At 48.5% G+C, this 23,296-nt stretch overlaps 11 protein-coding genes across 11 annotated transcripts; 8 read left to right on the top strand and 3 right to left on the bottom strand.

Annotated features, from left to right (window-relative positions):
- Nucleotides 1–1,120: 1,120 nt before the first annotated feature.
- On the top strand, nucleotides 1,121–1,891 carry FPRO_13175 (putative transcriptional regulator; the record flags this gene model as incomplete). Its single annotated transcript, XM_031222599.1, has 1 exon — nucleotides 1,121–1,891. One exon carries the CDS (start codon nucleotides 1,121–1,123, stop codon nucleotides 1,889–1,891), a length of 771 nt encoding a protein of 256 aa, XP_031088042.1.
- Nucleotides 1,892–2,991: 1,100 nt separating this feature from the next.
- On the top strand, nucleotides 2,992–3,441 carry FPRO_13174 (uncharacterized protein; the record flags this gene model as incomplete). Its single annotated transcript, XM_031222598.1, has 1 exon — nucleotides 2,992–3,441. One exon carries the CDS (start codon nucleotides 2,992–2,994, stop codon nucleotides 3,439–3,441), a length of 450 nt encoding a protein of 149 aa, XP_031088041.1.
- Nucleotides 3,442–3,587: 146 nt separating this feature from the next.
- FPRO_13173 (uncharacterized protein) lies at nucleotides 3,588–4,731 on the bottom strand (the record flags this gene model as incomplete). Its single annotated transcript, XM_031222597.1, has 2 exons — nucleotides 3,588–3,944; nucleotides 3,997–4,731. The coding sequence occupies 2 exons, from the start codon at nucleotides 4,729–4,731 to the stop codon at nucleotides 3,588–3,590; spliced, it is 1,092 nt and encodes a 363-aa protein (XP_031088040.1).
- A 459-nt stretch (nucleotides 4,732–5,190) lies between these two features.
- Nucleotides 5,191–6,033, top strand: FPRO_13172 (uncharacterized protein; the record flags this gene model as incomplete). The annotated part of the gene is made up of 1 exon (XM_031222596.1): nucleotides 5,191–6,033. One exon carries the CDS (start codon nucleotides 5,191–5,193, stop codon nucleotides 6,031–6,033), a length of 843 nt encoding a protein of 280 aa, XP_031088039.1.
- A 3,018-nt stretch (nucleotides 6,034–9,051) lies between these two features.
- On the top strand, nucleotides 9,052–9,606 carry FPRO_13171 (uncharacterized protein; the record flags this gene model as incomplete). The annotated part of the gene is made up of 1 exon (XM_031222595.1): nucleotides 9,052–9,606. The coding sequence occupies one exon, from the start codon at nucleotides 9,052–9,054 to the stop codon at nucleotides 9,604–9,606; it is 555 nt and encodes a 184-aa protein (XP_031088038.1).
- Nucleotides 9,607–11,504: 1,898 nt separating this feature from the next.
- Nucleotides 11,505–12,920, top strand: FPRO_13170 (uncharacterized protein; the record flags this gene model as incomplete). Its single annotated transcript, XM_031222594.1, has 6 exons — nucleotides 11,505–11,621; nucleotides 11,680–11,705; nucleotides 11,753–11,796; nucleotides 11,844–12,143; nucleotides 12,193–12,662; nucleotides 12,717–12,920. 6 exons carry the CDS (start codon nucleotides 11,505–11,507, stop codon nucleotides 12,918–12,920), a joined length of 1,161 nt encoding a protein of 386 aa, XP_031088037.1.
- Nucleotides 12,921–13,719: 799 nt separating this feature from the next.
- Nucleotides 13,720–15,122, top strand: FPRO_13169 (uncharacterized protein; the record flags this gene model as incomplete). The annotated part of the gene is made up of 2 exons (XM_031222593.1): nucleotides 13,720–13,876; nucleotides 13,927–15,122. The coding sequence occupies 2 exons, from the start codon at nucleotides 13,720–13,722 to the stop codon at nucleotides 15,120–15,122; spliced, it is 1,353 nt and encodes a 450-aa protein (XP_031088036.1).
- A 148-nt stretch (nucleotides 15,123–15,270) lies between these two features.
- On the bottom strand, nucleotides 15,271–16,158 carry FPRO_13168 (uncharacterized protein; the record flags this gene model as incomplete). The annotated part of the gene is made up of 2 exons (XM_031222591.1): nucleotides 15,271–15,446; nucleotides 15,498–16,158. The coding sequence occupies 2 exons, from the start codon at nucleotides 16,156–16,158 to the stop codon at nucleotides 15,271–15,273; spliced, it is 837 nt and encodes a 278-aa protein (XP_031088035.1).
- A 1,943-nt stretch (nucleotides 16,159–18,101) lies between these two features.
- On the top strand, nucleotides 18,102–19,719 carry FPRO_13167 (uncharacterized protein; the record flags this gene model as incomplete). The annotated part of the gene is made up of 3 exons (XM_031222590.1): nucleotides 18,102–18,306; nucleotides 18,367–18,651; nucleotides 18,713–19,719. 3 exons carry the CDS (start codon nucleotides 18,102–18,104, stop codon nucleotides 19,717–19,719), a joined length of 1,497 nt encoding a protein of 498 aa, XP_031088034.1.
- A 703-nt stretch (nucleotides 19,720–20,422) lies between these two features.
- Nucleotides 20,423–21,041, top strand: FPRO_13166 (uncharacterized protein; the record flags this gene model as incomplete). The annotated part of the gene is made up of 2 exons (XM_031222589.1): nucleotides 20,423–20,453; nucleotides 20,527–21,041. The coding sequence occupies 2 exons, from the start codon at nucleotides 20,423–20,425 to the stop codon at nucleotides 21,039–21,041; spliced, it is 546 nt and encodes a 181-aa protein (XP_031088033.1).
- A 65-nt stretch (nucleotides 21,042–21,106) lies between these two features.
- Nucleotides 21,107–22,423, bottom strand: FPRO_13165 (uncharacterized protein; the record flags this gene model as incomplete). Its single annotated transcript, XM_031222588.1, has 1 exon — nucleotides 21,107–22,423. The coding sequence occupies one exon, from the start codon at nucleotides 22,421–22,423 to the stop codon at nucleotides 21,107–21,109; it is 1,317 nt and encodes a 438-aa protein (XP_031088032.1).
- Between the last annotated feature and the right edge of the window lie 873 nt (nucleotides 22,424–23,296).

The following is a 23,296-nucleotide window of genomic DNA, read 5'->3' as shown; positions in this document are numbered from 1 at the left end:
TTAAAGCATCTTTGTATCTTTAAATCTATTATCATAAAAGCCACCAAAGATCATACAAAACATCTCCTTGTGCTTATACCAAAGACAACGGAAGAGCTTCCTTGCTTCCAGTCTCAGGGTCCCAAACATAGAACCCCGAATATCGCGTTTATGCAAGTTAAGTCTATATGCCCCGAAAAGGAAACACAATATGATGTTTCCAAATCGCAAGGCGCCATAGTGAAGGAAATTACAAATCATATATACTTATGAGTCCTACTATAGCTCACACAAGCAGGCAAGTCTTCTCCAGCCGTGAGTTTACACATCTGCCGCCCACGTACTACTCTGACGGATATAAACTTCCCAAAGAGGCAAAAATGATGATTGCTTATTGTTTCCCCAATCAGCCATAATTCCATGGAAGTCACTTATAGTTACGCAATAAAATCCAGCTGATTAGATGAGTCGTAAAACAAAAGATGCAGCTTAAAACATCGAACCATTCAGACATCTTTCAACCCCGCAGCCCCGCAAACTTGAAGAATGATTCCAAAGCCAAGATGGCATCAATAACCAATCAGAAATTTGGTTTACAAAGTTCAGCTGTAAATATGGTTCGACATTGCAGCCTGTCAAGTCTCGGCAATTTATGACACTCCCACAACGAAGTTGTTAGAGGCTAGGCTTGTCCGACCACTACTGAGCATCGCGTTTGTTAATGGCCTGTGACTCAGCTTCAAATACCAAGACAAGTCAGTCGTCAAAATTATACGAAATAGGAATGGACTCGTGAGACTGATCTACTGGAGCCCGCCATCCTTATGAGTTCCCACATGACTATGACGATTGTGGGCAAAGCAAGTCAGTTTAACATATACAAAGCTATAATGATTCCATATGATCGACCTCGATGCCGCTGGCTAAAATAAAGCTCCGAGGAGATACTCAAGCCAGCACCCTGAATTGCTATTACAGCTCTTGTAATTGGTCCAGGGCATTCCTTTGTTTTTGTATAGTCCTTGGATGACTCTTGACTGCCGGCAAATAAATACCCGCCACAGAATTTGAAATTCTGTTCTCTACTCAGTATCTTCCCAAAATCACACTCTTCGTATTCGAATATCCAAGTTCAACAAAAATGTACATCAAAGGACCTCACGCCGAAACCGAGCTTCCGGTGCTCAGGAAGCTGATTCGAGAGAACCCATTGGGTCTTCTGACTACCGCCATTCCCTCCCCAAACTTCCCTTTTCTTCAGTCCAGCCATATACCTTTCGTTCTAGACATCGAGGATGAATCAAGCGAGACGGAGCTGGGAAAGCTACGAGGTCACCTCGCCCGAGTCAACCCTCAGAGCAAAGCCATGATCGAGAACCTCACCGAAAATCCGAACCTGGATAATGTAATCGAGCAGGACGTTATAGTCATTTTCAACTCTCCTATTCAACACTATGTCACACCAAAGTTCTACACAGAAACCAAGCCCACGACTGGAAAGGTTGTTCCAACATGGAACTACGCCGCAGCACAGGTCTACGGCCGCGCCAAAGTCTTCTACGATACCAAGACCGACGAGGCTGGACAATTTCTTTCGAAACAGATTTCTGACCTCAGCCGCCACGCTGAGACTAATGTCATGGGCTTTACTGGCGGCGACAACCCTGTGGACTGGAAGGTATCTGATGCCCCTGATCGGTTCATCGAGCTTCTGAAGAAGAGTATCATTGGAATCGAAATTGATATCACGCACATGGGAGGAAAATTCAAGATGAGCCAAGAGATGGGTATGGGTGATCGAGAGGGAGTCATCAAGGGCTTTTCTAGGCTTGAATCTGAGACTGCGAAGGAGATGTCCAAGCTGGTTCAGACTCGAAGTGATTTGAAGGAGGCGAAAAAGGCAAGCGTGTAAATTGGGTATCTAGGGGAGAGTACTGTTACCTCAGAAGAGTTGGTGGACTAAGAAGCTGAAGTAAGAGTTGATTAATGCTGTATGTCTTTCTTAAATCGAAATTATTTATTTACCTGCTACAGAGCGAATCATACGGGACTATACTTGATGAAACCAGAGACAGAATTTATTTCCCCAATACAGTCAAGCATAGACAAAGAATGTTGGCCTATACATGGGCTATAGTAACGAACAGCGCTTCATTCCTTGTAGCCAAGCGTTGCTACCATTTTACAAGCCCGGACTACGCTTTACAAATACCGTACTCCGTCTCGGGAATCCCCCGATCGTTAAAATCCGGAACGGTCGACGATCAGTCGATACTCGGGCCTCGACGAGCGAACGACGGCAGCCAGGTTCCCACGTGGAGTCTGTCATTGGGGCTTGGCTCCCGCTGCACTCCATACAATAGCTTACCTTGGACGCCATATGTTATGGCTATTCCACGAATCCACACGATTAACTTTCCCATGTTTGCTAGTCTCTGACTCCCCCAAAAGACGATTTCACTCCCACGTGCAGCAAAGTCCCTTACTCAGGGTCTTGAAGATCTCACCCACTACCTATCCAGATCCGGCATCGAGGCCATGATCCATCCCGCGCTCGCTATTCAATTGTCAATAAGAGTCTCCCGAGCAACGAATCAGCGGCCCCACGTGTCGCCGTGGGTCGTCGCGTTGCAACCCTTCAATCGCTCACTCTGCCCTGGATGAGGGGCTTGAAACGGGCCTGAGGCTTCATATCAGCAAGTTACGTTTGGCAGAAGCGCAATGTGATTGTCGAGTTTCGGGCTTGTGACCGTTCTAGACGGTAAAAAGCCTCGCGTTTGCCGTTGGATGCGGGAGGTGTTGGGCATGCTATGGAGATGCAGAGTGGGGGTCGGAATTGAAGATAATTTATATAAACACCAAAGAGTCAATCAATACTGCAGATGGTGGGGTTTATTGAATAAGTCAAAAACATTCTCGTTTCTTCTCTGGTATTCTTGTGCTGTTGCAAGCCTCGATCTACCGTTGGTTCATTTCGGTACTTAATCGAGACTCCATCCCCAGATCGAGATCATGGACAAAGCTACACTTCTAACGGCTTCTAAAGTGGATCTGAACGTTTCGACTCATCCCCGGTCCGACATCACCAGGTTGATCGTTCCGTCACTACAAATTGCCCTTCGCTTCCAAAGCCTTGTCGGTTCAATCTCCATCTTCCTTTGCCTCCATGCCTGCATCATCGCGAGCAGCGCGTTCGTCGCCGTCCTCCAGGGGAGCAAGATCGTGTCCCTAAACGTCCTCATCGCAACAAAGTATAGCGCTTTTCACAGCTTCAACATGTCTACCCAAGCCGTCGCCAGTGCATGGAACTCCAAGAATGTCCAGAGATTACGAAAAAAGCTCTGGTACGAATTCGCCGTCTTCATTCTCGGCAGCGGGAATATGGTCTTCCTCATGCTCTTCTGGCCTGGATGGTGGGTGCTCGCAGGCGCGTGCTGGGCAGGCTGGATGCTCTTCGGTTGAGGCTTCTCCCACGCGTTTTGAGTGTCTCTATGACCTCTCAGCCAAACTCAAAGGTGATCCACTCGTGATATATCCAACGCCCAAGGAGTCGACACAACGCATTTCCAAACACATATCGATGTTTTGTGACAGTCGACAGCACCATCTCAGCGCGAGAAGAAGAACGTATTACCACCAGCATCCTTCCTCACCTCCTTCCCGTAGTCCTTCTCGGGGTCAAACTCCTGCCACATACTCGCAGGAAAGATATGTTTGTTCTTCTCGTACCACCGCCTATCAACAACTTTAGTAAGGGTGGGATCTTCGTCGGCGCCCTCAAGGGTGCTGATATCGGGAAGCGCATCCGCAGCAGCAGCCTTGGAGGCGGGCGTGACGAGAGGATCACTGGGTTCGGCATTATCGATCGATTCGGGTTTTCGGGGAGGCTCCGCACTGTACTTAAATACAGGCTCGCCATCAGGACCGGGTGTCTTGTTCATGGCGAAGAAGTAGAAGTCATAATGCTAGATAGCAATCAGAAACTGTTCAATAATAAGCGTCAGCGAGAAGACTTACGTGAGGTATAATGACTGTTCCACGAACAAGCATCAAATCGTCCACTCCAACTCTGGCCCATTCCCTCCTTGCATTGGACTTTTCACCCACGCCCAGATCGGCGCCGACTTTGCGGCTTTTGTCGAGGAACACCCATATGAAGTCGCCCTTCTTCAATCTGACGATTCCACCAGGAATATTAGTCCCGTCGTAGAATACGAAAGGTAGCGCAATCTCGGTTGCTTTGACGGCTGCTTGTATAGCCAAGAATTCGCGGCGTAATGCGTCTCGTTCAGCGGCTTCCTTGCGCAACGCAGCTTTCGTCATGGCTTTGGGCACTATGCCCACCGAAGCATTTGCCTTGAATTTGGTCTTGACCTCGCCTTCATTACCTTCGGTATCGTCTGCGCGAGCCTTCTTGGTCTTCGTCGGTTTTACCAATGGCCCCTCATCCTCACCCTCTTCATCGTCGAACGATAACAGCTTCTTCCCCAGCTTCTTTTTCTTCTTCTTCAATGGTTGCGCACCACTTCCAGAATCACTGCCAGCGATGTCAGGAGTGCCTGTCAAGGAAGCATCCGGAGTGGACGTGCCTGAAAACGCAGCTTCTCGAGATTCACGCTCCTGTTGTTCAAGGACTTCGGCGCGTCGCTTGCGAAAATCGGAGAGGGCAACGAGACCGACCGTATGCGTGGAGAGTCGTTCATTGGTAGTTTTATTCTGCGGCGTGAACCGCGACGCTCTTGAATCTGACATTTTATGGTTTAGTTTGTAAGAGTTGGTGGAATAAAATGGCTTGGTTGACTCGATAGCGGCGATAACGATAAGAAGACGGTGTCGAGTACCATTATGCACTGTTCGTCATATGTCATACTTCAGGTAATGTCTAAGCTCATTCAATGGATGGAAATCATGGTCAGCCAACGCCCATTGTAATAAGTCTTACCGATATGTATAAGTCTTGGGATACCAAGACTGAGTTGAGGTCTAGGAATACATATCACAATTTTAATGAGCGTTGTGCAGCGTAATTATTGAACAAGATGTCGCCTACCAACCATTTCCTGACTCTAAACTCCACCTTTACTTCGACGTCATTAACTCGACCTCAGCCCATCACCATCGTTAGACATGCAACAAACCTATTTCTTGCAAGCCCTGCTTTCAGCTTGGTCAAGAAAAACAAGGTTCATTAATATCAGAGCTAGGTCCATCATGACAAACGTCGACACTTCTCTACCTCCAGAACCATCTGGCGCAGCCGCCAAGTTTGCAGCTCAACATGCTGAAGAGCATCCGCTGAAGCTCTACGGAGGCTGGTTCTGCCCATTCGTCCAACGAACTTGGATCACTATTCACGAAAAGAAGATTCCCCATCAATATGTAGAGATCAACCCATACAAGAAAGAGGCTCACTTTATGGCCATGAATCCCCGTGGATTGGTCCCTACTCTTGCAGTACCCGTTGACTCGAAGGGCAAGGTACAGAAGCCTCTGTTCGAGAGCAACATCATTTGTGAATATCTCGATGAGACGTTCACGGATGAGTCTAAGTATGGGCCTCGACTTCTTCCTACCGATCCATATGAGAAGGCAAGATGTCGTATTTGGATCGATCATATCAGCACACGCATCATTCCCTCATGGTACAAGCTGATGCAGCACACTCTCGACAAGCCTTTCAGCCTTGATGAGGCACGAGAAGAACTGAGAGGACGCATCAAGTCTCTCGTTGAGGAGATGGACCCTGAAGGCCCATGGTTTCTCGGCTCGACTCTGAGTCTTGTGGATATTTGCTTAGCACCATGGGCGAAGCGTTTGTTTCTAATTGATCACTACAAGGAGGGCGGCCATGGTATCCCGGAATCTGGAGAAGGTAAAGATGGAGAGATTTGGAAGAGGTGGAAGAAGTGGTATGACGCAATTCTCAGTCGCGACAGTGTGAAGGAGACCTGGAGTGCCGACGAACGATACATCATTGCGTATAAGAGATATGCCGAAGATACTACCAACTCTGAAGTTGGCCAAGCTACGCGCTCAGGCAAGCGCCTGCCTTGAGGGGTTTGAGTAACGACTATTAGAGATATCCAATAGCAAACGCTGTGATCTCGGTTTTGAATCAACTCGGATATCTCTTTTCTCTCATACACATGCATCTCATTTCGCTGCTTCACATAGTACATTAAACCTGAGAACTATGAATACAAGCTACAGTTGCGTCGAGGATACTTTTACTGTTTCCATAATCTATCGTCGTCACGACGTCTAATTTCGTTCGTAGACTTCACGCAGTTGCATGACAAGGACTGCCGAATAAGTTTGTTCTTTCAACAAGCAGGTCATGTCACTACATTTGCCTTGGCCGCGATACGATGGTTACATATCAAAAAGTGCCTTTACATGCTGTCGAGATTCATTTGCTTCAAGGCCAATGATACGTAACCATCTTCCAAAGCCAATTGCTTCGATGAATCGCCCGTAACAATACAGAAGGACGTTGAGAACACGGGACGAGTCTTCCATTACTCGCATAGATACATGACGAGGCAAAGGTTCAACGTAGCATCGCAGTTGGTAAAAGTCCGAAATCGTACAGATGGGTGTTGTTGAACGCCGACGGTGGCTTAAGCCACTGTGATCCACGAAAGAGCCGCACTTTTGCAGTGGGATAAGAACCTGTTTGGAGATATACCACTTCAAGACTCGGTTAGATACTGGCTATTTGTCAAATGGGAAATGCTCAAGAGCTTGACAAACGTCTCCCGAAGGCACAAGGCGTAGACGAAGAGAGCAATCGATGAGGCAGCCAAACTATAAGGTTTCACATAGAATTGAAGTCCTCGCGCTCTGCAAGGTTCAGCTTCGACCTTCACACGGGGCCATTCGGTACCTAGACAGTGGACGTCATTCCTCGCTACCAGCCAATACTCGACATCGTACAAAACGACGCAGCCTCTCACAAGTAAAGTCCCAGACTTCCGACAGCGGGATCACAAATGTCCCGTCGTCAATCGGCTCCGGCGTCGGCGGCTGGTGGGATACCGATACGGGCCGTCGCACATGCAATAAACGTGGCTCCGTCCGAGACAGATGCTCAAAAAAGAAAACTCGCAAGATATGAACAAACACGGCAATTGAGCAGAAAAGAGAGAGAAACGATGTCACGTAAACGTCAGAAGCCCACGTCCACTTGGACAACCTAATAATTATTGTTTGCCTGTCGATATGTTTAGCAACACCATGCATGACGGGGCGGGATGCAAGTCATGAGCTGAGAGGGAAGACCCCTGCCGAGGCTTTCTGGGGTTCCACAGACCTAGATCACTAGCGGTCAATGCCATCGGATACCTAGCGCCGTGAAATGTCAATGAGGCAATCGCCCGCAGACCGCTCTCTTGGAGTTGGCTGATAGCCGTCATTGGAAATTGTTTGTGGCACGCTTAATAAAAGTGTATACCTGGAGTTATGATTGACGGAAACGTTGCGGACGGTGAATGAACAGTAAAGCCCCCTGACGGTCACCGTAACAGGGCCCAACCTGTGCCTCTCCCCTCTCCCCGTGCCTGTTCAAACATTCGATGGCCGTCGTTGTTCCTCTCGTTTATGCGGAGAGGTGGACTCGCCGATCATAGGTTGGTGAGATGGGGTTGGATCCTGGGTCTAGAATTAGACACGGCACAGTCCAGCTTCTTGAGGTTTCTTCCGCTTTTCCCGCTTTTGACAAGGACTGGGACAGTTGGGAGTTGAAAATCTACACACACAGCGTAACTTGTGAATTTGCCACGAGGATCCGTTGCTGTTGCCTGTCGTGTTATCATGCCTTTTGCTTTGACTTGCATGCATACGTACATCGTGACTGTGTACCGTTCTACGAGATATCATTCGTCGCAAGCTTGCAAAGACTGTCCAATATTTTGATCCTTTGTTACTACCCTATTCTTACCGGCCTAGTAACCAAGCTTGAAGAGTTTTTCCCAACATAATTACCTCATGAGAGCTTTGATATGCCATGAAAGTTACCAAGATCCATGATGTTAGTGATCTTTCGATTTTCGCGTTAGCTTAGTGCATATGCCAGCCACCCTTGAACTTTGACGGCACGGAAAACTGTTTGACGACGGTTAGCCCGTCTGCCGTCAATACGTGTGGTGGCTGGTGAAGGTCCAACTAACTCATTGTAGAAGCTCAACTTGAATAACTCTGCAAAGAACCTTGAGCGTGATCAAACAAGCATAAAGAAAAGCCCACCAGTCGTCAATGTTTCATGCGGACCTACGGCCTGGTTCCTAGACTCTAGACTCCTCCACTGTAAGCGGGTCTTCAACGCTGACTTACAGAAGACCCCGGCAGGCATTCAGTGGAAGCTTGTGATCTTTTGGGGTAATCCGCTACAGATTATGGCATTCCTGGGACCTTTGACAGCGCATTATATTTTCCGTCCCGCATCGTCCGTCGGGGTAGCATAGACCAGCAAGATTAATACAACGTACCCCTAATATCTCGAATCAAGAATCAATAACAGCACACAGGAAAGCAATAGTATCACCCTGTAGAAAGAGGTTCTGGGCCTTTGTTAGTTACCTGAGCTACTATTTTAGGCGCGCTGTGCATGCACAAAACCGTACCGGACTGCCGAGCTGAGGACATAGCCCCACGGCGGGAATACGAGATCCCAGCAAGTGCACCTTACTGTACTGGAAGTTGGGTGAGTTGTGGTGCGTCACTTGACATATTCTCCATCATTCTCAACGCTTGTGCTGAGAATGTAGTGAATTCGGTCCTATCTGAGTCACGGATATGCATAATTCACTGGTAACCAAGTGAGTTAGGTTGAAGTATAAAGAAGACCTTGTCTGCTCGCGTATTCGAGGTTAAAAGATCATCATCAATTGACTTCAACTCCAAAAGATCATCATCTCCCATCACAGACAAAGATCATCCTGCATCAACCCGCAGTCTACCTAGTCTCTTTCACAGACCAACCTCCTCACTGCTCCTTATAATCAGTCTTAAAATCTTTCTCAACTCCTCCCTCAACTCGTACTACTTTGCAGTAGCCTCTCAATAATCGCCAACATGCAATTCTTCACCCTTCTCTGCCTCGCCACCTCCGCCATGGCCCTCCCTCAGACTCTCACCAAGCGAGAGACTTGTATGGACAAGGGCAGCAAGGTCACTGAATGGACTGTCAAGGACTTCAAGTACGAGGCCGTCTACACCCAAAACACTCCCACAAAGCAGACAAACTCTGCCACCGTCACTTTCACCCTTCAGAACCGTGGTGTCGGTTATGAGGGCAAGTGCTCAGGCAAGTCCACAGACGCCAAGAAGGATTTCTTCACTGGTAACACCGACTACAACTGCGATGTGCCCTTCGAGGGCGACTCTGCTTCGTTCAAGTACAACCGCAAGTCCGGCGTCATCGCCATCTTCCAGCACTGGTCCTGCGTGAAGGAGGGCGGTTGGTACGAGGCCAAGGGCAACACAACTTTCACTCCCAAGTGTACCGAGAAGACCTGGAAGAACGCTCACTACAAGGCTGGCGGTGACAAGGCCTACTCCAACCGTCGGGTGACTTGCCAGCAGAAGCAGCTCAAGGTTCCTGTCCTCGAGATGCAGGCTGTCCTGTAAGGGTGCACTATTCTCACGACACTTGTTCTTTATTCGCGATTCATGACAATATCTTTTTAATACCCTTTAAGCGCAAGCTTTTGGAGTTGGACTTTGCTTTTTTTGGGATACCACTCTTCATCCACGACTACGCCGTGACGACGGACGGATATAATCAACGATCTCCATGACATTCATTAGACTAATAGCATTAATTGGATGGAGGAATATGGAAAAAGCTGCCATAGCAGTATTTTAGACATTCAATGACATAATTGCGTTGTACTCAAACATCATATGTTCTCAAATTGTGTGATTTTCGTGATCTTATCCAGGTGTTGACACAGCGACATCGCCTCACAATGCAGCCATGAGCGATCCCAATAACAAACATCACCAGCGAATAATTGTGGCCACACAACGTATGGTTAAATACCGTTATTGAATATTTCGTGTTGCAAACAATGTAAAGCGGTGTGGTCGTGATGGGAGATCGCATGGTTGTGAGACATCAGGGGACTTGTCCAACCCGGGAACGTCATTCAATGAAAGCCATGCCTGCTTTGTCATGCCTTCGCAATAATTTTCTGTGTAACGTTGCTTGCGCTTTTGTCTTTGAGATTCTAGAAGCCTCTCGGCCTCAAACGTAAAGTGTGATCTTTGTACGATTTCTTGGTCGGATTACCTGCAGGTGGCTGCACGTTCTGGGAGAGTGGGTGTCTCACAATTTATTGCGGTTTACCACGTAACTAGTGAATTCCGGGTTTTCCATTTCCACAGATGCCTAACACCATGTGACTTACACAGACTTACCGTAGGAAAGAAAATCCGATGTTCTGCCCAATTCGCAGGGTTCCAGCGTGCTGGACTGACCCATTGACCAACGGAGAGTCAAGACAAATCTCAGTCAGTCTCAACCATTTTCCCGGCCCGGCATTCAACTGAAGGATTGTTTTGTATCACTCTTTCGGCCTATATCCTGATGTTTGTGTAAGTTAGGTATGTATCGATCGGGTCACAAATAGAACAAGATTGTGCACGAAAGATGAGTCTCAACCAGAAGAATTAAAATTCGAACTGTGATTCTTTCTATATAGCACTCTCGTATTGCAGCACTTCTTTTATTTCCCTTCCGAGATGTGGCATGGCGAGGTTGGTCTCCCTACTCAAGAGGGAGACCCCAATGCAATGCTATGGAGACGGGACATGTCACGTACAAAAGGGAGCGAACCTCCTTTTGCGGACTGACTGCTAATATAGTTATTTATACTCGCTGGCCTTCTCTCCGAATTGTAAAAGAGGTTGATTTTGCACCAAGATCTGTGTAGTTCAAATGCTCCGCGGGGAGATCTTCCTTATTTGGCTGTAGGTCAAGTCACCATTCTCAGTCGCTTGATTAGGCCATTTCCGCCGACTGGTGTCCTCCCCACTGCTCGTTCTTATGTACACATCCAGCATGGTGAGCAAATTGGTTTGTTTTAGATAGGCCTAGATTCACGATGTGTTATTCTTCATTCACTGACCGATACCGCTCGAGGGTTTATACCAGATCCTCTGGAGCCACAGCTGGTTAACCTCAACAATGGGGTGAAGATACCTATGGATGTACTGCATCCCACCCAAGGAGTGGGGCCGTTCTCTACCCTAGATTGACGAGAATGGTAGGTTATTCTGGCTTGGCTTCCCCGCAGTAACCTACCATCGAGGCATCTCGAAAAGGCAACAAAGGTTAGACGATGACGGTAAGAATCCCGAGCAAGTCCCGACCTGCCTGTGGTAATCATGACAAGAGGACGTGGCTGTGATGCTTGGAAACGCGGGGTATAAATAATCGTGTATTTATTAAACTCAAATACTATGCATCTTCCTTCTTTGCTACTCCCAAGTCGACTTATACACTTGCATCATCACTATTCATCATGACTACGCAAACTATGAAGGCTGTCAACTACCAAGGCCCTTACAAGGTCAAGGTTCAGGAGATAGAACTCCCTAAGCTCGAGCATCCTGACGACGTCATTGTCAAGGTTACGACTGTAAGACTACCGAATCTCTAGGTACCTTATTATATCGTAGTAACTGATAAATACTCAGGCTGCCATCTGCGGCTCCGACTTACAGTAAGGGGACCAATATGTACACAAGAAGTAATGCTCACAAACCATAGCATGTATGAAGGCCGAACAGCAGCGGAACCCGGCATTACCTTTGGTACAGCTCCTGTGCTCACACAATTGACCTCCTTACTAATCTCACAGGTCACGAGAACATGGGCATTGTCGAACAGCTTGGCGAAGGCGTCACGCTGCTAAAGAAAGGAGACCGAGTCGTCATGCCCTTCAACGTCGCTGATGGCCGATGCCGTAACTGTGAAGAGGGCAGAACTGCTTTCTGCACTGGTGTCAACCCCGGATTTGCCGGAGGTGCTTATGGCTATGTCGCCATGGGTCCTTATCGAGGAGGACAGGCTCAGTATATCCGGGTTCCTTATGCTGACTTCAACGCTCTCAAGCTCCCTGCTGGCAAGGAGCATGAAGCTGATTTTATTTTGTTGGCTGGTCTGTATATCTGTCTTCTATCTCTGAGTTCTTTGTTCATATTTTGCAGATATCTTCCCCACCGGATGGCACGGGGTTGAGATTTCTGGCTTCCGATCAGGCGAGAGCGTTGCTGTCTTCGGTGCTGGCCCCGTCGGTCTCATGGCCGCTTACTCTGCCGTTCTTCGTGGCGCATCCAGAGTATTCGTTGTTGACCGTGTTCCCGAGCGCCTTCAGGCCGCTGAGAAGATCGGCTGCACGCCTATTGATTTTTCAAAGGGAGATGCTGTTGACATGATCATCAAGGCCAACGACGGAGAGGAGGTTGATCGATCTGTGGATGCTGTCGGGTACCAGGCTGTCAGTAAGAGCGGTGATACTGAGCAGCCTAATATTGTGTTGGAAAACATGATTCGAGTGACCAGAGCTTGTGGTGGGCTGGGTATTCCAGGTCTCTACGTCCCTAGTGATCCTGGTGCTTCTGACGAAGCTTCGGCGAAGGGTATGATTAGTCTTAGCTTCGGCAAGCTGTTCGAAAAGGTATGATTTATAGTCCTCTCGGGCTAATCGAACTGGATTTTAACATTCACTTAGGGGCTTACTATCGGCACTGGCCAATGTAATGTCAAGTCTTACAACAGATATCTCCGAGATCTCATCATTTCTGGTCGTGCTAAGCCCAGCTTCGTTGTCTCGCATGAGATCAACATTGAAGAAGCTGAAGTGGCCTACGAGAAGTTTGACAAGCGAATCGACGGATATACGAAAGTTCTTATCCATCCTAATGGTGGCTTCTAGAATTTGTACAAGAAGTAAAATCTGCGGAGTGCTTAACAAGGACATATCGGGGAGAGTTACATGTATCTGTAGTTGGGGTTGTTAGGCTGGGAGCGTTGTATCAGGAATTGATCGAGGGTGTTGAAGTTTAAGGAAGTTTTCATAGCGCGAAATTGATCAATTATATCTACATCTTACCATACTCGCAACAACCCCCCCCCCCCGTTCTGCTGCCATATAACCTAAATAGGGCAACTCATAATACGGTGCTTGCATGGAAACTTGTCATGATCCAGAGCGAGGCTTTTTAATTCACCTATCTTACCAAATAGGACCGTCTCTCCATCTTCACTTGTGACTCGCGAAAATGTCACTATAAAAATGCTTCTAGATAACCAATCTCGAGCACTGGAGCCCTGAAATGTTTTCAACTACCTGAAGTTATTTTTTGAAATTTTCAAAGGCCCTAGACCTCACTGTGACTTATGTGCCTAATCATGCCGTTTCTAACATGTCCTTTCTTATTTCATTCTTCTAAAACCATGCTAATTTTTGTATAGATAATCGACGTTTGTTCGCCTTATCACAAACCGATCCTGAAGTTGCGATGTCGGAAGCATGGTGAGTCTAATTGGCTAGACTGGGCATAGTAATCATGAACCATGACTTCATTTGCTATAAATACACTTGAGCTTCCCAAAGAGGAAACAAGTCTTTTCACCGAGATCTAGGGAATTGACTCATTTTTCTCCCTTGTGTTATATATATCGTGAGTGTTGGCAGAGAAATCAAATGTCTCCAATGAATACGCAGATTAAGCATGACCACTACAACTTCCCTTGAGTTGGCGAGTATTCGCCCAACTGGCGACGATGAGGCAGAACTGCCATCTATTGACGCTCTTCCACCGACAGATCGAGGTCGAAGGGCTTATACAGCCTTAGCATGCTGTACAATTGCCCAAGCCCCTATATGGGGTCAGCATCTAATCTCCCAGCCATCAGAAACATATCTGACTTGATCTTAGGATACTCTGTCTCATTTGGAATCTTTCAAGAGTACTACACCGCTCATACCAATCTCAAAGCGTCTCCAAGTGCCATCGCATCTATTGGCGCATCTCAGACAGGGATCATGTATCTCATGATGCCTGTGGCCTTTATTGTTCTAAACCGCCTCCCACGTCTTCGAAAGTGGTGCGGCCCTCTCGGTTTAGCTATCACCATAATCAGCTTGACAGCTTCAGCCTTCGCAGGCAATGTTGCTGGTCTCATCGCCACCCAGGGTGTTCTGTATGCTATCGGATGCAGCCTGCTCTTCAGTCCAATCTCACTCTACATGGACGAATGGTTTGTTGAGCGGAAAGGTTTTGCCTATGGAGTTATGTGGGCTGGCAAATCGAGCGTTGGTGTCGCCATGCCATTTCTCTTCAACGTCTTACTCCAGCGATTCGGACTCAAAGCAACCTTACTGTCTTGGACAGTGGCATCAACGGCTATGACTTTACCAACACTCTTCTTTCTGAAGCCTCGAGTCGAGATCAGCCATGACTCAAGACCGCGTCCTATCAGCTTTGCTTTCTTCGGATACGCTTCATTCTGGATGCTTCAGTTCGGCATAATTATTCAGTCATTGGGATATCTGATGCCGAGCACCTACTTGGCTAGTTATGCCACCGCGATTGGGCTTTCATCTGTCACAGGACCGATCTTGCTGGCACTCTTCTCGCTTGCCTCTGTGCCTGGATCTCTCATCCACGGCATGCTAGGCGACAAGATCTCTGGTGCCAAAGTCATCCTTGTCTCCTCTCTGGGAAGCGCACTTCCGGTTTTCCTCCTATGGGGATTGAACCGTCATATAAGCACTATGGTGGTCTTTGTGATTCTTTATGGCTTCTTTGCTGGTGGGTTCAGTGCGACATGGTCAGGAGCTTTGCAAGAAGTCAAGGGGACGAACGATGCGATTGATACATCCTTGGTGTTTGGTATGCTACTCGGAGGTCGTGGACTGGGCTTTATTGTTGCGGGTCCTCTCAGTGGTGCGCTCATCTCAGCCGGGAGTCCGTTGGCAAGTGGTGATAGCCTTGGGTATGCGACCAAGTACGGCCCGATAATTCTTTGCACGGGTGTCACGGCGATTCTTGGGGCATGGGCGCCTATCTGCAAGATCGCCAGGTCTGTTGGGAAGAAAGGGCTCGAAAAATATGCAAGATTTATGTTATAATTGCAAGCACTGAGACTTCGCGTGGGCGGTTCAGGAATAGAGAAAAGGAGGATGGCTAGAGATTTGGTGTTTCAAATTGGTGCTTGTTCATTCAGTCGATGACAATTAGTTCTATAATTGCTACGAGGCCCTCGATCCTTTTATTCCCCTATTTCTTGGTGATCAATGCTTCGCCATTCATGATGCCCAGCGAAGCGTCCTCTGTTTCAATCCACTCCTCCCACGCCTTTGCCATCTCATCCAACTCATCGCCAGTCGCGTTACCCATCTCAATAGCCTTGTTGCGCGCGAAGCCAGTCAGCGAGCGATCCTTCATGGCTGATCCTGTAGCATGTTAGTGCAGTTTTCAGGTATGACGACTAATTCTTTACTTACCCCATGCTTTCTTGTCTTCGGGTGCACTGTAGCACCACGTCCCAAAGCTCAAGGCAATGTCTTGACGGGATACCCCAGCTTTCAGGGCCCATGAGAGAAGTTGACGACCTCCCTTGTCTTGTCCACCCTTTCCAGAAATGTTCTTGACTTGAAGCTCATGGAACTTGAGGAGGGCTGGCAGTTCAGGCCAGATGCACCACATGTGCATGTCACTCTCACGAAGAGAAAGTGTGCCCCCTGGTTTGGTAACTCGGAGCATTTCCCGGATGGCATCTACCGGTGCATCTAAATGACAGAGGACCTGATGTGCGTGGGTGACATCAAATGCCGCGTCTGGGAAAGGCAGCTTGAACACGTTGGCTTGCTGAAACTTAATGTTGGAGACGCCCTGAGATTCGGCGTACTCCTTGGCTCGAGCAAGGATCTCATCGGATATGTCGGTCGCAGTAACTTCACCTTCAGGCATATAATTTGCCAAAGAGGCAGAGATCGTACCAGAGCCAGCACCAACGTCGAGGAGTTTAATCTGTGGGTTCTCTTTGACAATGGCCTGTAGTCTTGGGACAAGATGCGGGCTGCTATTCTCGGCCGTTCGCCATTCATGATGTCTAACTTCGGTAGCAGCATAGCCGTGGCCGTAATCGTTGTGTTCTGACCCCATGATTCTTTGTTTGAGTATAAAGTAACCAAGCTTGAAGTGTCTATTCTAGGTTCCTATAACGACTGAATATTGTTGCAAGGGAATTATATATGTTTTGTTCACTGGAGGCGGGCGATGCTGTTTTCCGCTGCCTACCCTACTCTTTCGTCACTCCTGCCGGAGCTGAGGTCGTTAGAGCTGCTCAACTCCGGCGACCCTCAGCGGGGGAATGCTCAACTCCGAACCAATGAGCGCTCACCGACCTTTTCTGACGAGCAAACTCCCAAAGTGCGACTTCTCCATAAGTTATTGTTCTGTTGCAATGCCGAGCGAGTACTGTAGCAATCAACTCTAGATTTTATTCTGACAAGGAAATAGGAGATCATTGCCAATTCTGGTTGAGGGTATTGGGATACGACGGACTTTCCGCGGACAGAGCCTTGAGAACTGCCGTGGTAGGGTTGAATCCAAGTTTCAATACTCCATCCATCAGGAGGGCTCGAACACAACTTGCAAAGTCATGATAGAAGTCTAAAAACATGACAACCTCAAAGAAACAACTAGTTATTCCACTTTACAAGCTCTTTTCTTGCCCGGGAGCAACGTTCCGGCCGGATCCCAAATAGCGGGAAGCCATCAAACAATACGATGCGGAGAAAGGGGGCGGAACACCTCCGTCCGTCGAAACCCCAAAGCAGGCGATGGCAGGGAATAAACTCAAGATCGCAAGCAGCCTAGCACATTATGAAGGAGTAATGCAAAGAGCCGCCATTCGCCAACCATATTCCCGAGGTCCTGTCTCGTGCACTTCCCCCGTGGGGTTTGGTCCGTGAGGGGAAACATTGAGCTTCCTCTTTCAGCCTCTGACTACAGCAACAGATGGATTACAAAACAAGGTTGCATATTGTGGCTTGCTGTTGGTCCTTTTGTCCTGCATTGCAACAGTACTCTATCTGCATCGTGAGCAGTCATCTAGATCTTCTTGGTAATAAAAGCACTTTTGGAGATGAACGTGAGGGACTCGCCCGTGCCGAAAAGCGAAGACTCGACTGATTATTCTCACAGAGTTTCGTGAGAGGTGCTGGATGTTACTCTATGTAACTTTCCAGCACACCTATGGACTAACCCCAACTATCGTCATTGAGTGTTCTAGGCCCCCTGTTCTCCAACCAAGACTGTAGAGCCGCCACCATCAAGCACGGCTCCTCGGCTGTGGCGTATCAGAGCCAAGGTTTTCCAACTTCAGATCAAAGCCCGAGCATTCTTCGTCTTGTATGAATCACGGATATTCAGATGAAAGCAATTGATAACGTACGTACATTTGTCAAGCGAGAGAGACAGATTATCTCCGATATTGGAATGAAGAAGCGACATCGGTCCAATTGCTCCTCCACAGTCGGGATTAACGAACAATCCATTAGACATTAGACTCTTCGCTCCGCAACTCGGCCGTAAATCAAGAGCCTGCTGAATGGCCCGGGAGCCCGGCCCTGGCGGACTCCTTGTTTCCCTGCGGGGTGATCTAACCCCCATCCACATGGAGTCTGTGGATCTGCTCTGCTTAAGCGTCGTGATAGCCATCGTCCCCCATGCAATTCGTTACCCCGACCTCGGCTGGGTCTTTCTCGTTGCAATGCAACGATCCACTCACTGTAGGCAGGATTGACAATTTGATCATCTTTGACTGGTTAGGGTATGGTGATACTGTTTTGCCTTACAGTAGTATGTAGTAGGTATAGCAGCTTGTTGAGAGAAGAGGGTGTGACTCGTCGTGTTACCCAGGGTTTTAAAAAGGCGGACTTGCTCCGAGACATTCAAGTTTCTTTATAAGTGCCGGCCCGCAACTCATTTCCACGTTTGAGGATCTGCAGAGCACTCTAACTTTCTCTCTCTCCTTTGCTTTGTCTACAGACAGACTCAGTAACTACACATTTGCCAGAAGCAATTGTTGTTGTTTAGCGGCAATGGCTCTCAACCACACAGAAAAAGAAGAAGGCAACGAGTCACCCGTTTCCCTCGACCCTGAGCGTTCCCACCTTCGCGATGCCGTTCACACAGACGACGCTACGGTGGTTTGCCCCTCGAGTACCACTGATACCAGGCTCATGACCAAGATTGATCTCCATGTCATTCCTTTCTTGTGTATCATGTATCTGCTTGCTTTCCTGGGTCCGTATCCTCATACCGTGTCGCGTCGCATAAATAATCGGCTAACACCATGGCTTACAGATCGTGTAAACATCGCCAATGCCGACGTTTTTGGCCTGTCGGAAGAACTCGGTCTCGAAAAGACAGAATACAATACCGCCCTCGTCGTCTTCTTCGTGCCATACGTCCTGTTTGAGATCCCTTCAAACATTCTTCTCAAGCGCTTCAAGCCCCATGTCTGGCTCAGCCTGAACATGTTCTTCTTCGGCCTTACTACCCTCCTCCAGGGTCTGGTTCAGAACTACAGCGGTCTTATTGCGACTCGTTTCTTCCTGGGTCTTTTCGAGACGGGCATGTTCCCTGGTGGTAAGTTGATCTTTGATCTGGCGCATCATGGCAGAGGACATATGACTTACACTAAGCGCAGCTTTCTACTTGATCGGTATGTGGTATCGACGACACGAAGCCCAGCGCCGCTACTCTTTCTTCTTCAACAGCACCACTCTCGCCGGCGCATTCGGCGGTCTCCTCGCTGCAGCCATCGGCAAGATGAGCGGTATGCGAGGCTACGCCGGTTGGCGCTGGATCTTCATCCTCGAGGGCGGTCTTACTGTTCTCGTTAGCTTCTTCTTCTACTTCCTGCTCCCCGATTTCCCTGAGCAGGCCAAGTGGCTCACCAGCGAAGAGAAGCACTACGTCACAGCAAGGCTGCGCATCGACCAGGGCCACGCCGGCGCTGAGCGCAGGACGACCTTTGCCGATGCGCTCAACGTGCTCAAGGACTACAAGATCATCATTGGTGGCTTCATGTACTTCGGTCTCATTGTGCCCGCATATGGCTATGCCTACTTTGCACCTGGCATCATCAAGACATACGGATACAGTCCCATTCAGACGCAGCTTTACAGCGTTCCTCCGTGGGCTGCTGCTTTTGGCTTCTCGCTTGCTATCGCATTTGCGTCAGACAAGCTTCGACACCGAGCCTCCTTCGCCATTTTTGCCATCCTCGTCGCCATCACCGGGTTCGCAATTCTTCTAGCCGTGCACGACAACCACTCTGTCCAGTATGGCGCTCTATTTCTCGTCACCATGGGCGCATACACCGCTATGCCCATAATTGTTTGCTGGTTCAACATGAACCTCGGAGGCCACAAGAGACGAAGCATCGGCAGCGCATGGCAAGTTGGCTTCGGAAACATTGGTGGTATTATCGCCGTGTATGCCTTCTTGGCCAAGGATGCACCAAAATTCATCCCGGGTTACTCCATCTGCATTGCTTTTACTGTTGTGTCGATTATTGCGTGTCTCTCATATGCTTCAGTGATCCTGTACGAGAACAAGAAGAGAGATGCGAACCCACCGCAGACCGAACTCACCAACGAGGAGAAGGCCGAGCTGGGCGATAATGCGCCCACATACAGATATTTGCTGTAGATAGAGTTGTACAGTGGCCGGTTCACAAAGTTAGATACATACCCCAAGCAATCATTTTGCGTAATGTTCATGAATCACGAATGAATCAAAAAAGCTTTCTACCTTAGTTAGCAGACTGCTTGTCCATTACTCTGTTGGTGATTCGGTCTTAGATTTGACACTGAATTGTTTCTGATGGTTCAGCCCCCAAGAACAAAATCCTCCATTTCGATCCGTCCATGTAAAAGTCAAGAGTGTCTAAAGGAAACACGGAGGCTCGGCCGTATTGTTTTTAACTCGTCGTAGTGCATCGTATTGGAATGGATGCTGGCCACAGACAACGGGGTCATGTCAATTCCTCGACTCTAGAATCCAATGGAGTAGTTTCTGAGAGCATCCGTGAATAAAAGATGAAAACTCTTCGACAATATTGACTTGCTGCCTCTACAGAGTGGTAACAAAGGATGCAGGTGGATAGAATATTGACTTACACCAACAAGTGGGATCTGTCGCTAAACCCAATTCCGCTCAGCTTCTACTACTGCCCCTCCTTACACGCGCCCTTCACGTAAAGCAAAACCCCACTAACAAGGCGTCAACTGCGCCCAAGTCAACCAAACTTTCTACAGTTTTTAGCTCTTCTGATGTACTGAAGTATAAATATAATTCTCTGTGGAGGGCATCTTGGAGTATTTGTACGGTTATCAACTATCATACGTTTACAATGGCCACAATTCGACATGCCCGAAGGGAGGGTAAGCTCCAACATCCAATCCAATCCAATGCCTCTGGAGAGTCGTCATGGCGCTAACTTAAAGCTCTCTGAAGATGCTCCCATAATTCTCCAGCTCATCCAGGAGCTCGCCGATTACGAGAAGGAGCCTGATGCCAACAAGGCAACCGTTGAAAGCATCCAGGCCACAGTCGCGTTCGCACCCTCCGACTCCCCTAATATCGACGCCTCCATTATCCCAGCCACAGAACCCATATCACCAACGAAGCCTGCTCGCTGCCTTCTCCTCTTTACCCCCGAAGGTGAAGCCGCTGGCATGGCATTGTACTTCTATAACTACAGCACATGGCGCTCGCGTGCGGGTATCTATTTAGAGGACCTATACGTGCGCGAATCGGCACGTGGCAAGGGATACGGCAAGAAGCTGCTGAGCACTCTGGCTAAGCAAGTCCTTGCCATTGATGGCGCCCGCCTTGATTGGGTAGTCCTCAAGTGGAACGAGCCCAGCATCAAATTCTACGAGAGCATTGGTGCATACGCCATGAACGATTGGGTCGGCATGCGTGTAGATGGCGAGGGCCTGAACAAGCTGGCCAGTTTGACGGATTGATAGACCCAATGGAATACAAAACAGTTCAATATTCCTGAGCACGGAGGCTATACGGAATGTGATGTCTATGACTTCTGCGTCTCAAGAGGGTTGGCCGTAGTCCTTGATTGTGAGTATGGCACCCGTTGAGATCGGGAGGGGGGTTCTAGCTTTTTACCCTTGCTATCGGCGCCCTCGAAGATAGCCAGTTGCGCTTTTGTAGGGGGGACCGCGGGGGTTGTCAAAGCACCCCATATAAACTTGAGCCTGTCGGGCTTTGAATTTGGATCCATCTTCGGGGTGAACTGCCAGACTCGTTGATAAGTACGCCTATACCATCTGGGCGAATACTCCTGATGATTGAACTTTGGCTGGTATGGATGCTTTTCCGTATCCCGTCCAACCAAAGCATAGGCGGAAAGCTGACTCTGACGCCCAACCTGAGGGGCCGGCCGAGAAGCATAGCCCTCCCAATCCCAGGCATCAGACTTAGTAGTAGCACCGCGTGAGAGCTTCGCAACAGTCCGTCTTTCTGGGACTTTCCACTGATCTTCCTGTTGAGCGCCGCTGCTGAGTCGGCCTAAGAGATCCCATTCATCTTTTCCAACTGGTGGCATCGTTTTGTCTGAAATGCGCTTCCAGAATTTTGCTCGCTTGGCTTGATATATGTTTGGAGTTGGTGGTTTCCCCCAGATGGTTTGAGCAGGGACTTTTGAATCGGGTTGGAGGCTTTTGATGTCTCTATGAGGCCAAGATAGCCTCGATGATTGCTGTACCTCCCTCTGACTACGGAGGAGCTTTCGGAGCTTCTCGGTGTCCCACTTCGCATAGAATGCTGGCTGAAGGGGTTTTGGTCCTTTTCTTACCAGATTTGCTTTCGCTTTTGGTTCTTCTCCATTGCCTGGTGTTTCGTTCGTGTCCTTTGAAGAATTCGTAGAGTTTTGACTTCCTGTCGCTGTTTCGGCTGGTTTAGGGGAAGAGGAATCGTTTTGCAACTTAGTTGCTTCAAGCTCGGCCATTTCTGGAAGCTTTTCGTGCGCTTCAACTCCTTGGATCAAGGCCTCCAAAGCATCCGAGTTGCTGGGAGGTTCGAGCTGTATGAAGTGCGAAAGCAGGCTTCGCCTTCGGGCCCCAGTTCTACCAAAGGCATCCATTATCAAGTCTTCCATGAGCGTTTGCTTGCCACTGTTTGCTGCTCTCAATCTACGCAGAAAATTGGCCGCAGTGGCACGGTGCTTGTTTTGGTGGCGATCATATTTTCGATGGCTTCGAAATCGTGTGCGAACGCGGTGCGTAACCTCTGGACGTATTGCTGGAGGGAGATACGATGCTTCGCGAAGGATGTGTCGATAAAGGTGAAGAGGAGGTAGATGGGCGGGAATTACGAAATGAGGACGAGGCATTATGGCGAAGGTAACAAGAGTAAGAGACAACAGGAGAGGCGCAAGGCCCTGTGAGAGAAATTGAATTGCCAATTGCAAAGACTCAAGATTTGGTCTTGAAATGATACTGAAGCCTGCAATGCATTCCGACATCTACAATTATAATTTTCGTTTCTACGGTAGATCTTCGGGCAGTGGGCTCAAGCGTTGGAGAGCTTGAACGTTGATAGCAGATAAAGCGGCAGTGAACTGGATCTGATATATCTGCAACGATATGATCCTCTCCAAAGGCATGGACTGGGGACAGAAGCGATATGTCTCAGTCATTCAGTGAAGCATCACCATGGCAGGGGTAAGACGTCGCCTGGAGGTACTTGTGCTCTAGCAGCAAGAGCTTGAACGACGCACCCCACGTCATTGATGGCATTGCATAACTCAGTTTCAACAGTGCGAATGGAACTGGGAGATCTATGCAATTCACTTCCAAGGAAAAACCTGTTGTGTACTCCGTAATGCATGAAACAAAGAGTGGTCAAGTTATGACGGCCATCAACAAGTGGTTGCATTAGTGGCCTTGACAAGCCGCGCATGGCCTGAGAATTAATGGCCATAAGCTTCTTGCACTTGCACAATTCTTCAGCAGCCAATGGCCTGATCGCGAACAACAAAGGCATGGTCACTGCAACAGGCCAAGTTACAATGTTAGCGGGCCTCAAGATGAGTACATTGACCTTCGCGAGGCTTGGCTCGTGCGTTCACGGCCTTTACGCGCTTTACGCGCGAGACACGTCCAAGGGCGCGATCGAGCACGAAACGGACACGTCTCGATTAATTGAACGCATCTTTTTTTTACTCTTCCCGTTCACGCTCATCAGCCGAGGGATCGGGAACTTG

This window comes from Fusarium proliferatum, assembly GCF_900067095.1.
Source record: "Fusarium proliferatum ET1 genome assembly, contig: FPRO_scaffold012, whole genome shotgun sequence".
Lineage (NCBI taxonomy): Eukaryota > Fungi > Ascomycota > Sordariomycetes > Hypocreales > Nectriaceae > Fusarium > Fusarium proliferatum.
Note: the sequence above shows the minus strand (reverse complement) of the source record. Positions and strands in the feature narration are given on the sequence as shown.